The sequence below is a fragment of the Pseudophryne corroboree genome, chromosome 6 (assembly GCF_028390025.1).
Source record: "Pseudophryne corroboree isolate aPseCor3 chromosome 6, aPseCor3.hap2, whole genome shotgun sequence".
Lineage (NCBI taxonomy): Eukaryota > Metazoa > Chordata > Amphibia > Anura > Myobatrachidae > Pseudophryne > Pseudophryne corroboree.
The window spans coordinates 803,605,648-803,618,775 of record NC_086449.1 but is presented as its reverse complement, the minus strand read 5'-3'; the positions used below and the strand labels follow the sequence as shown (position 1 = coordinate 803,618,775).

Sequence of the window (13,128 nt, the reverse complement as noted above, 5' to 3'; positions counted from 1 at the left end):
TTTTGTAGAAGCCGGGGAGGACTTCTGCTCCTGGGAACTAGCCGTAGCAGGCATTCTTTTCCCTCTACCCTTACCTCTGGTGAGAAAGAAAGAGCCCCGACCTCTTCTGGACTTATGCGACCGAAAGGACTGCATCTGATATTGTGGTGTTTTCTTTTGCTGTGGGGGAACACAAGGCAAAAAAAAAAAAGAGGATTTTGGTACTTACCGATAAATCCATTTCTCTGAATCCTCTAGGGGACACTGGAGCATTCTGAGACAGTAGGGGTGTGAAGCTTGCAACCGGAGGTGTGGCACAATCTAAAATTAGCATTGTCTGCACAGCAGACTCCTCCCCCTTCACATCCCTCCTCCCTCAGTTTGGAAAATTTGACTGAGAGAATAGGACATGATACTAGAGCACCAGGCGAGGAACCGAACCGTACAACATAGCAAACAGCATCCCAGAAACCCTTAATCGAAAAACCAACGCTGTTTGTACGAACTGCGTAAACCAGAACTTTAAACACAGCAGGCCGACAGCACCGAGGCGGGCGTCCAGTGTCCCCTAGAGGATTCAGAGAAATGGATTTATCGGTAAGTACCAAAATCCTCTTTTCTCTTTCATCCACTAGGGGACACTGGAGCATTCTGAGACAGTAGGGGACGTCCCAAAGTTATCCCCCAGGGAGGGAGTGCTGTCGGTGGCCTGCAAAACGAAACGTCCAAACTAAGAATCTGCGGAAGCAACGGTATCAAACTTGTAAAAGTTCGAACGTGTGGGCTGAGGACCACATCGCCGCTCTGCAAAGTTGAGTAGAGGAAACACCTCTGGTCGTCGCCCATGAGACACCCACTGAACGGGTGGTATGTACACCCGACTGAACTGGAACCTGTTTTCCACAGGAAATATAATCTAGCCGAATGGCCAGTCTAATCCATCCAGACAAAGACTGCTTAGATGCTGGCCAACCCTTCTTAGGCCCATCCTACAAAACACACAACTGGTCCGACTTTCTGAAGGACAACGTAACTTGCACGTATACCCGTAAAGCTCGGACAACATCCAAGGACACGTCCCCCCATCTGCGAGACCCTGGAAAGATGGGACCACCAGTGGCTAGTTTACATGAAACCCTGAAACAACCTTAGGAAAGAAATCTGCTCTTGTACAGAGTTCTGCCCAATGCTCATGAAAAATTAAAAAGGCGACACTTGCACGATAAGGTGCCCAACTCAGAAACCCGCCTGGCCGAAGCCAAGGCAGGCAATAATGTGACCTTCCAAGAGAGATATTACAGGTCTGTTCTTGCCAACGGCTTAAAAGTATGTTATTACAAAAATTCCAACACCAAATTTAAGTCCCATGGTGCAGTAGGATGACGAAAAGGGGGCTGCATCCTTGTAAAACGATTTCAACCGCTGGCAAGGATGCTAACCGCTGTTGAAATCGGATGAGAGAGCCGAATCTTGAACCTTCAGAGAGCTCAGCCTCAGTCCTACATCCATACTGGCCTGAAGAGTAGAAGTCCAGATAAGTGGAAGTTCTCCGAATTCCACCCACGGTCTTGACATCAGTCCATGCACCTCTGCCAAATCTTGCAGTAGTGCATGGTTGTTACCGGCTTCCTAGCGGCAAACATCGTAGGAATGGCCATTCGTGGCATTCCTCTGTTCCGTAAGATCCGGGTTTCAATAACCATGCCGTCAAACGCAGCCTGTGCAGGTCTGTGGAACGGTCCCCGAGACCGCATGTCCTCTCTCTGAGGTAACCGCCAAGGATCTTCCGCTAGCAAACTCGCAGGTCTGAATACCAACTTCCGCGGGGCCAAGCTGGTGCGATTAGAATCGCCCACACTCGCTCTCGTTTCAACCTCGTCAGGACCCTGGGTACAATGGGGAAGGGTGGAAAAATGTACACCCTCCTGTAACACCAAGGAAGTGTTAATGCGTTCACTCCGTCTGCTGCTGGATCTCTTGTCTTGGACACATATCTGGGCAGCTGATAGTTTTGCCGAGACGTCATGAGGACCCTTTGAGGTAGACCCCATCTCCTCACCACCATGTCGAAAATACGTGGGTGTAGGCACCACTGTCCCGGATGCCTGTCCTAGCGACTGAGATAATCCGCTTCCCAGTTCTCCACACCTGGAATGAACACTGCCGAGAGGATGACGTTTCGCCTGTCTGCCACAAACAAGATCTTTGTGGCTTCAGTGAACGCCATCCTGTTCTTTGTTCCTCCCTGACGGCTTATGTAAGCCGCCGTCGTGACATCGTCCGACTATCTTTAAGTGTTGACCCAGGACCAGGTCTTCGGATAAGAGAAGCGCACTGTAAACAGCTTTCAGTTCTAGAATGTTAATGGGTAGTGTGCTCTGCTGTAACGTCCATCTGCCCTGAAACTGATGTTTGTCTAGGACGGCACCCCAATCTCTGAGACTGGCGTCCGTTGTCAGGATCCTCCAATCCCAAATGCCGCATCTCTTGCCTTCTGTGAGATTCTGGTGCAACGACCACCAAATCAAGGAGGTTTGTATGCGCGGTGAAAGTCTGATTCTTTGACGTAGAAGCCAGTGCGAACCTGCTCTCTGAGCAATGAGGGTCATCTGGAATGGTCTGGAATAAAGTCTGCCGTACTGGAGAGCGTCGAACGACGCCACCAACTTCCCGAGAAGTTGCACACAGGTGTAGAGAAACAGTCTGTGTCCGTAGTACCTGAGCCACGAACCTCTGTAGGTCCTGGATCTTGCTCTCCGGTAGGAAGACTCTCAATTGTACCATGTCCAATATGAGACCGAGGAATTGAATCCGTTGGGTTGGTATGAGATTGTATTTCTGGAAGTTCACAATCCACCCATATCGAATGAGAAATTGATGAGCTGTCCGAGCATCCTTTATCAGCTGTTCCTGAAAGGAGGCCTTGATAAGTAGATCCTCTAGATAAGGTATTATCGTGACCCCCGACAGTCTCAATCCTGCAACCATTATCGCCATGACCATCGTAAAGATTCTCGGAGCAGACGACAGACCGAATGGTAGGGCTCTGAATTGGTAGTGATCCTTCACCAGTGCAAACCTTAAGTAAGCTTAGTGAGGAGTCCAAATTGGGATATGCAGGTATATATCCTTTATGTCCATGGATACCATGAACTCGTCTCATTCCAAACCTGCAATGACTCCGGCTTTGGCACGACAAAAAGATTGGAATAGAACCCCGTTCCTCTTTGAGAGGCAGGAACTGGAATAATGACCTCTGACTGTAGCCATTTTTGGATCGCTAGCAGTAGGGCTTTTGTTTTCTGAGGGCACCGAGGCAATCCCGTTGTAAAAAAAAACGGACTGTGAGGTCTCTGTTGAAAATTCAGTTTGTACCCTTGGGAGATTATGTTGTTTAGACAAAGTCCTGGTGAGGTTTTGGCCCAGATGTCCCGAAAACCCTCCAGACGCGCACCCACCAAGGGGGACACCAGGTAAGCTGGGAGACCGTCATGCCACGGTCTTGTCAGCAGGTAAATCCTGCTTTCTGGTATTTGCCTGTGAACGGCCTCTACCTCTAGCTCCACGTGTACCGAAACCTCTTCCTCGAGCACGAAAGGACTGCGGTCTAAATGAATGAAACGCTGGTCCCGAATAACCTCTCCTAGCCTGTAGAGCAGCTCTCGTGAAAGGAGTAGGTAAGAAAGGCGGATTTCCCTGCTGTAGCATGCGAAATCCACTTGTCTAACTCTGGACCGAAAAGCATCTCTCCCCCAAAGGGGATGTATTCTACCGCCTGCTTGGCGTCAGAGTCTCCTTACCATTCTCTGAGCCATAAAATCCGTCTAGCCTATATGGCCGATGCAGGGATGCGCAAAGCTATCCTACTAATATATTTTGAGGCTTGACACAAGTATGAAGCAGATTCTTCGAATGTGTTCCGCCAGTTGGGTAATCTCTTCTAAGCTATTTTCCTCTTCAATAGCCTGTACAATACATCCAGACCATGCTCCCATGGCCTTGTTGACCCAAGCACAGACAATCGCAGGTGTCTGTGCCGCACCTGCAGCTACGAAAATTTACTCTAAAGCTGTGTCAACCTTACGATCTGTTTAAAATCGGTACATTAGGTATTGGTAAGATTGTTTTCTTCGACAACCTTCCTAGGGGAGTATCCACTACTGGTGGAGTCTCCCACTTATCCATTACACCCTTAGGTAGGGGTAAGTTACTTGAAACCTTTTCGGAAATTGAAAGCGTTTGTCAGGTCGTTTCCAAGCCTCCTCCATTTGAGATTGGAGGGATTTAGGAATGGGAAACACTGCTGAACGCGGCTTTTGGGATTCGAACAAGTCGAATTCTTTCGGCTCCTTTAAAAGTGCAGGATCTCCTTCACCGCATAAATGAAGGACTCAAGATCTGCGATTGCCGTCTAGTTTAGAATCAATTAACTCACCTTCTTGTAACTGCCTTGCGCACATTCGTTTCTGTGCGGGCGGCGTTAACCTGATGAGAGATTCCTCCATCGTCTTAAAGAATCCCGTAGCCCATTTCGATTGCTGCTTGCGTGATTCTGGCATCTCCTTGGAGATTCTATTTGCTAGGATGTCATGACCTAGCGAGAGCACTGCTCTCAGGAGGAGCGTTCTTGTCTAAGCAGGAGTCGCCCACCTCGGAGCTGCCAACCCGCGTGCTCTTCTTGTTACATTTTGTACCAACAGAACAGGGCCTGGATTTCTTGGTTGGTGCTTTAGACATGTTGTTTAACCCTGTCACCAGGGTATTACGCAGCGCTTTCACCCTTTAAACGAGGAAGTGAAAGCCTGTGAGAGCCGACGGTAGCGGATCTAGCTGGAAGTACCTTTTCCCTTCTTTAGGTAGAAAAGGAGCAGGATGAATATATATATATATATATATATATATATATATATATATATATATATATATATATATATATTTTTTTTTTCAAATTAAATCAGTCTATTCGCAACCCTCACACTCCAACCGTAATCAGCTACGATGTTAGAGTTGGTATCCGCCTTCTGTGTAGTTTCGTCAGGATCTTTGCAATAGAATTCCTTTGAAAATATAAATTATAATTATTTTCCACGGTCCCTTGAAAATATAAGGCATAAACATGTTTGAGTAAAAACACATGGAAAATCCTTCAGTACAAGCAGCAGCAGAGGGAGTAATACTAAAACAAACCCTCCCCCTGTTCTAACTGGTCAGGAGTATGCTCCACTAAAGGGGGCGTATAACTTCCCCTTCTCAGTACCTTGGCGCCTCTTATATATTAAATATGGACGCTACTGAAATATATAGTTAACATCATTAAATGTCCCCCAGCGCCCTTCCAGCGCTCCAACAAACAGACCTCACCGCATAAATGAAGCTGTGCGGGCGGCGTTAATCTAAAGCGCACCTGTGCGGGAGGAGGGAAGTGATCAGCGTTGGAGATCGTGGCCGCGGCTCAGAGAATGCACCGGAGCTGCCTACGGCTGTCATCCGCTGCCCGGAGTGAGGAGAGCGGGAGTCGCTGCGCTGTCTCCCCCCCCCCCCCCCCCACCACTGACTCTCCCAGCCCTCCGCGCCCCGTTGTGTGCTGGTGGCGGGAGGGGACGTGCAGCGGGACATAGCTTCTGATATGCGGTGGGAGGGGGGCGAGCGGTGCTCTCAGTGAAGAGCCGGCCGGGGAGAACGGGGAAGGTCCTTAAAGTAAGCCGTTGCGCGGCTGAATTAACATTTGGGTGGCCCTGTACTCCGGAGTCAGGAGATCAGCCATGTGAGCTGTAAAAGCTCTCTTCAACCGCAGACTATATTAAAAACAGTGACTTCTGTTATGACCAGACCCCTTATACAACCAGTACTCACTAACTGCATCTGGATTTTCTGAGGAGAGATGCAGATCCCCTTTAGTAGGGATCATTGTCTCTCTAATGTGAAGACTTTGTTCCCCCTTTCATTAGGTTGACGCAGCCTCCTTTTCTGTAATGGAGCATGGAGCTCCCTTCAGTGCCTGTTACCTCCTAGGCACAATTTTCCAAACTGAGGGAGGAGGGATGTGAAGGGGGAGGAGCCGGCTGTGCAGACAATGCTAATTTTAGATTGTACCACACCTCCGGTTGCAAGCTTCACACCCCTACTGTCTCAGAATGCTCCAGTGTCCCCTAGTGGATGAAAGAGAAAGAAGATTTACCCGCGGTAGCTGTGGAAACCAGGTCCGCAAGATCCTCCCCAAATAAAACCTCACCCTTGTAAGGCAAAGTTTCCATATATCTCTTTGTATCGGCATCACCCGTCCATTGGCGGGTCCACAGGGCTCGCCTAGCAGAAATTGCCATGGCATTGGCTCTTGAACCCAACGTCTCTCGCAGCGTCTCTCACATATAAGGCTGCGTCTTTAATGTGACCCAAGGTTAATAAAATGCTATCCTTATCTAGGGTGTCAATGTCAGATGACAAGTTATCTGCCCATGCTGCTATTGCGCTACATACCCATGCCGGCGCTACTGCCGGTCTGTGCAAGGCACCCGTATGTGTATAAATTGATTTTAAGGTAGTCTCCTGTCTGCGATCAGCAGGATCCTTGAGGGCTGCCGTGTCTGGAGATGGTAGCGCCACCTTTTTAGACAAGCGCGTCAAAGCCTTGTCCACCCTGGGCGTGGATTCCCACCGTAACCTGTCCTGTGCGGGGAAAGGATACGCCATAAGAATTCTCTTGGAAATCTGCAGTTTCTTGTCTGGAGTTTCCCAAGCCTTTTCAAATAAAGCGTTCAGCTCATGAGATGGGGGAAAAGTTACCTCAGGTTTCTTCTCCTTAAACATGCATACCCTCGTGTCAGGGACAGAGGGGTCCTCTGTGATATGCAAAACCTCTTTTATTGCAATAATCATATAATGAATACTTTTGGCCACCCTTGGGTGTAACCTCGCGTCATCGTAGTCGACACTGGAGTCAGAATCCGTGTCGGTATCAGTGTCTGCTACCTGGGACAGGGGACGTTTCGGAGACCCTGAAGGGCCCTGTGACAGTCAAAGCCATGGATTGACTCCCTGCTTTTTCTCTGGACTCCGCTTTGTCCAATCTTTTATGTAATAAAGACACATTTGCATTTAAAACATTCCACATATCCAACCAATCAGGTGTCAGCGTCGCCGACGGAGACACCACAATCATCTGCTCTACCTCCTCCTTAGATGAGCCTTCCGCTTCAGACATGCCAACACACACGTACCGACACCCCCACACACTCTGGGATATATATGTATATGGAGACAGTCCCCCAATAAGGCCCTTTGGAGAGAGTATGCCAGTACACACCCAGCGCCACTGGACACTGGAATAAAATCCCAGTCAGTACAGCGCTTTTATATATCAATAATACACTCACTGCGCCAAATAAATGTGCCCCCCCCCCCTCTTTTTTTGCCCTCTGTACTTGTGTTCAGCAGGGGAGAGTCCGGGGAGCAGCTTCTCTGCAGCGTGCTGTGGAGAAAATGGCGCTGGTTAGTGCTGGAGGATCAAGCTCCGCCCCCTCAACAGCGGGCTTCGGTCCCGCTCAAATTCTTTATACTGGCGGGGGTTTATGTAATATACTGCCTCCGCAGTATCTATATGTCAGCCAGTGTCCCTTGAGATTTATAATTGCTGCCCAGGGCACCCCCACTGCGCCCTGCACCCATACAGTGCCGTCAGTGTGTGTGAATGTGGGAGCAATGGCGCGCAGCGTTACCGCTGCGCGGTACCTCAGTGAAGATCTGAAAACTTCTGCCGCCTTTGAAGCCTTCTTTCTTCTTATACTCACCCGGCTTCTATCTTCCGGCTCTGTGAGGAGGACGGCAGCGCGGTTCCAGGACGAACAGCGAGGATGAGACCTGTGTTCCGACCCTCTGGAGCTAATGGTGTCCAGTAGCCTAAGAAGCAGAGCCTAGCACTTAACACTTCTCTCCCCTCAGTCCCACGATGCAGGGAGCCTGTTGCCAGGAGTGCTCCCTGAAAATAAAAAACCTAACAAAAGTCTTTCACTCAGTAGAGCTCCCCTGCAGTGCACCCAGTCTCCTCTGGGCACAGGATCTAACTGAGGTCTGGAGGAGGGGCATAGAGGGAGGAGCCAATGCACACCCATCTAAAGTCTTTAGAGTGCCCATGTCTCCTGCGGAGCCCATCTATACCCCCATGGTCCTTACGGAGTCCCCAGGATGTAAGAGAAATGGACAGTAGCGTCAAAGCCCTGAGAAAAGCCGTTGCATGGATCAGCCTCGGGCTCTATCTAGGGCCAGAAGACCGTAATACTATGTAGCACATATAAGGGGATCCCTATATATTACTCAGGAAGCCAACATCAAACATACTGCAAGTGACCCAGTCTAAGGTCAGAAGAACGCTCACTTTATGATCTTGCTCTCGAACTGCTTGGCGCTCCTCCACCTGCGGATGCACTTCAGGCAGTAGGAGTGGTTACAGTTGGAGAGGATGCCGAAACGCCTCTCGCTAAGGTTTGTTTTCTCATAGACCACCTCCATGCAGATCCCGCACACTATGTCCTTACTGCGCTGGATGGCAAACGACAGTTCCATGTCCTTCTCGTGAGCCTCAATGCAGGACTGGTGGGAGAGAACACAACAGGGTTATAAAGAGAGGACACAAGGCCTGAAGAGATCCATACTGTGTTTGTCCATCATTCTTTCTGGCAGGTGTAGTATGGTATGCCGGCGGACGGGCTCCCGGCGACCAGCATACCGGTGCCAGAATACAGACAGTGTGGAGAGTGCAAATGAGCCCCTTGCGGGCACGGTGGCGCGCTACGCTATTTATTCTCCCTCCAGGGGGGGTCGTGGACCCCCAAGAGGGAGGAGAAGTGTCGGTATGCTGGCTGTTGGGATTCCGGCGCCGGTATACTGTGCGCCGGGATCCCGACAGCCGGTAAACTGAAGACCACCCTTTCTGGCAGGTTATTAAAGAATGACTGTACATATTACACTGCCAGACCTCTCTAGCGGATACAATCATAAAATAAGCCAAGAGATGGGCAGAGGTATCAAACCTTCCAAATAGAACAAGTGTCCATAGCAACCAGGTTCTTACTTTCCTTTGACAGAACGAACTAGGTAAATTACAGATAACATCTGATTGGATGCTGTGGGCAACTTCTACACTATCAAAAGGTTTGTTACATCTCCCCCAACGTTACAAAGAGGACCTCTAGGTTTGGAACACCTATTCCAAACAGAGGTCCAGTTCCTTATCCCATGTTAATAGAAGGTTAAGTTGACCTATTTAGGAAAAACCAGAGATCAGTACATTATAGCTGAGAGTTTGTACTGTCTACCTTGATGTGTTGAGACCTCTGAGAAGGGTCTGCAGGATGCAGGACCTGTAGCCCACACATATCACACGGGTCTCCGTGCAGGTAGACACAGTTCTCTCCGTATCGACACTCCCCCACCGCAGCGTATGGACAGAGCTGCTTCTTCAGCTCTGGGTCGGCCGGCTGCTCCTTCTCCTCCTCTTGGTGTATAGTTCCCTGAGTGTGAGTGTCTGGGCCGGATGGACCTGCGAGGAGATGGGTGGGGGGAGAAGGACAACTGTATCAGGCAAGCACTAACACATACTCCATACCAACAGACGTTGCAGCACTGTTCTTGTCCCTTACACTAAGCAGGTGGTAAATTTTGTGATGGGTCATACCTGCGGTTGTAGCAGTCAGGTGCTCATTACCATATTATTATTATACCAAGGACATCAGTAAACCACCATGCAATAAGAATCCTAGTGGCTTAGAAGACAATGTTGTATGAAGGTTACTTGCTTATTTTAGGAAGCCTTCAATAGGACAGAGCTATCTAGTGACAACTGCATCCGAGGGGATTTATCCGTTGCCAAAACAGAACAATGAATATGAGCAATTCTACATAGGTGTTATCCTTTAAGTTTAGTAATTTGTTCACCAATCTAGCATTTGTTCCAGGTTTCACGCAACACGCTTTTGTACATACATCATAAATCAGCTAAATTGCTCCCTACAGCAGAACAACCCAACACCAAGCCACAGGATTCTGGAAACGTCAATATCAGAACCAATAGTGGAAGCGCCATGTGTTGCGGTACCAGATTGCTCCAGCTGTTCTACCCCACACTTTCTATGCCTCACAGCTCTGACTTTCAGTTAAAAAAGAAAAAGCCATGTGGGCATCTATTGTACTTCCGCCCTGTCTGGTTAAAACAGAATGAGCAATTACTGACCTAACTATGGCATGGAGTAGGATGGAAGGACTTGAAACGCAGTGTTTCCAAACACTATAAGGATTACCATAACAAAGATCCTACAAGTTTAAAATTTGTTGGTATACAAAAAGTGTATATTGACTGGAGGGGAGGAAATCTCTCTATGGAACTAAGAAGAAAAGAAACTAAATGGATTACACGCAGACTTTACAACCAACTGGACTTAGTGTTGAAATTGACATCAATGCCTTTTTAAATTAATTAGCTATTTACATAATATACATACATTTTTACTGAGTATATACACTTAGGGGGACATTCAATTTGACTCCGAAGAGACATCGGGAGTAAAAACCCCCGATGTTTCTTCGGGTGCTGTGGTCGGGCTATTTAATTAGCTCGGCTAGTAACGAGTGCAGTTACACCCGTAAACACACATTCAGTGAAACCTGTGTGTTTTCGGGTGAAATAGCCGAAAACTGGGCTGTTATCGGGCAATTAGCTTCGACTGCCGGAGGCAGGTGAAGCAAAATCCCCAATAAGCCGCGGCACGCGCCGGCTTATCAGGGATAATAAGATAGCACCCCATGGCGTCACTTCACGCCCGCAATCGTTGCGGGCAAATTGAATATCCCCCTTAATTTTATTGAACCCCATACCAATATTTTTTTCAACATTGGTTATATATGTATATGGGAAAACACATGGTTGTCGCTTATTTGAGAGAGCATCCTGTTACACACTTCCCGTTTCTTAATTTAAAAAAAAATAAAAAAAAAAGGAATAAAAAGGAGTTTTTTTTTTAAATCAATAAAAGGAATCTGCGAGCAATGATCTCTATCCTTAACAAAGGGCATCAAAGCCCGAAACGCGTTGGTTAGGGTACGCTACACAGAGAACGGAACCGCAATTGTGACGTCATCACCAACCACGGGTAGACACCGCTAACACACGAGGTATACAAGGTACACGAGGTATACAAATGAACCGTATCATATCCGGTCCCTTGTTACTAGGGACCAGGAAACGGACCGGTCGCCTAGTAACAAGGGACCGGATATGATACGACGCTCATCTAAATAAGCATAAGCTTTCTATGGTGGATGAATGCTTAGAAGATCTTTGTTTTGTTTTAACAGTTTTATATGATCATTAATCAGTATATATAATAGAGAAATCTGTAATTGAGAATTTTTAATGTTTACATGGTTCAGTTCCCATGGTAACCGAGATAAACATATGGGGCAGCCATATTGCAACAGGTGCTCCACATATGTGATCTATAAGATGATTGGTGGAAAGCTAAATAAAAGGATCACCATGAGGAGGGATAAGCACACTTGACCTTGATAAAGAACCCAGAGGGGTTTGAAACGCGTTGGTGGAGCGCAGGTGACACCGCAGTGTCTTTCTGAGGAACCAAATACCGGATACCAGCGGACCATTTCCCGGGAGGCCAGCTGGAACTTTTCACACTTGTTTGAGAGCTTGTTTGGGCTCTCAAATTGTCCGGTAATTATTTCTTCTATTACCTGTTTGGGATATCATCTGGCGTTCAGTGTGCTCACACATTGGTCCCACATTTGGGACCTTATGTTTTTTTTAATGTTTTATGTATTGTCCAGTCTGTGAATTTTAAAAATAAAAAAAAGAACGTATTACACTAGATACGGTTCTCTTTCTGTCTTTTTATGATCATTACGACTGAGACATTGGCACTCCAGAAAAACTTTAGGAAGAAGGACGAGATTTGAAAGATGAGATCACACGCTGGATTTTAAATTCACCACAGGAACGTAATTAAAATCAGCACTGTCACTGATATTTATTATAAATAGATATCCATATATATCACAGCGCCATTTATAGTTGATTGCACAAATCTGTTTTTTTAAATCCCCTGCTGTAATGTCTTAATCCCCTGCTGTATTGTTCTCTCTGTATTGTATTGCAGCTGAGAACAATAGACGAAAGGCTTATGCTAATAAACCCTGGTGCACCCAGGACACAAAGGGGCTGATTCACAGCTGGAAGCAGAGCAGAGGAGAAAGGCGCAACTTTGCCCCTATTGGCCAGGCTGCACTGCATGCGGGCAGATGTATAATGTGCAGAGAGATTTATTGTTGGTGAAAGCCTGCCCTAGGAAGGTAGTCAATTAGCTGCAGTCATTGTTCTCATGAAAAAAAAAAAAAAAAAAAAAAAAAAAAAGATTTGCTATTTTTGCCCAATAGTCATTAGCAGGCTATCCAATTATAGCCAGTGTTTTCACACATGCATAGGGGGGAATCCAATTGTGCCACACGCCCCCTGCTGGGTATCTATACGAATGGGAGTTTGAGCTATTCAATTGTTTCTTCCATCATACATCCATTAGCTGCGACATACACAGCTTTAGGCGTCTCCGCGGCTGTAGACAAAATGCTTACTTCTCAGGGATTTCATTACTAAATCCCCAATAAATGCCAATATTAAGGCTAACAGAATAGCCCTAGGTGAGTCAATTAGCCACGGTAAATTACCACTGCTAATTGGACACCGCCCCTAGTTGGAATTCCAATTTGCAGTGTAAAAATGAAGTTGTGGGCTACCATCAAAAGCAGCCAGTATTTACCCTGCATGCAAAAATAACCATTTACAAAGCTTGCAGTGTGCAACATGGCTTGCTCCAGGTGCAAGTGCGCAACGGCGACACTGGAAGCAACGGTTTCTAGTATCAGAGCTATGACTACCAGCAGGTGTAAGCACCTACCAAAATCGGTTTCACCCACCACTAAACCAATTCTGCAACACTTCTAATGTGCCCGACAATTGCCTGGACTGCAGTGGAAGCAATCAGTGCACAATAAATGCCGCCCACTGGGCAATCCACTCCTATAGTCACACTCTCCGCTCCTAGTGACTTCTAACAAGGTGGTACTCACAGCCCCCATAAAACGTCCCAT

The 13,128-nt window shown here is 47.4% G+C and overlaps 1 protein-coding gene across 2 annotated transcripts in view; it reads right to left on the bottom strand.

Moving 5' to 3' along the window:
- Window positions 1-13,128, bottom strand: part of MKRN1 (makorin ring finger protein 1) — a 43,772-nt gene that overhangs the window by 23,271 nt on the left and 7,373 nt on the right. For both annotated transcript variants that reach the window (XM_063928954.1, XM_063928955.1), the window contains exons 4-5: window positions 9,291-9,514; window positions 8,351-8,565 (exon numbers count right to left, since the gene is read on the bottom strand). In XM_063928954.1, coding sequence (XP_063785024.1) covers window positions 8,351-8,565; window positions 9,291-9,514 — 439 coding nt within the window. The remainder of the gene's footprint in view (window positions 1-8,350; window positions 8,566-9,290; window positions 9,515-13,128) is intronic.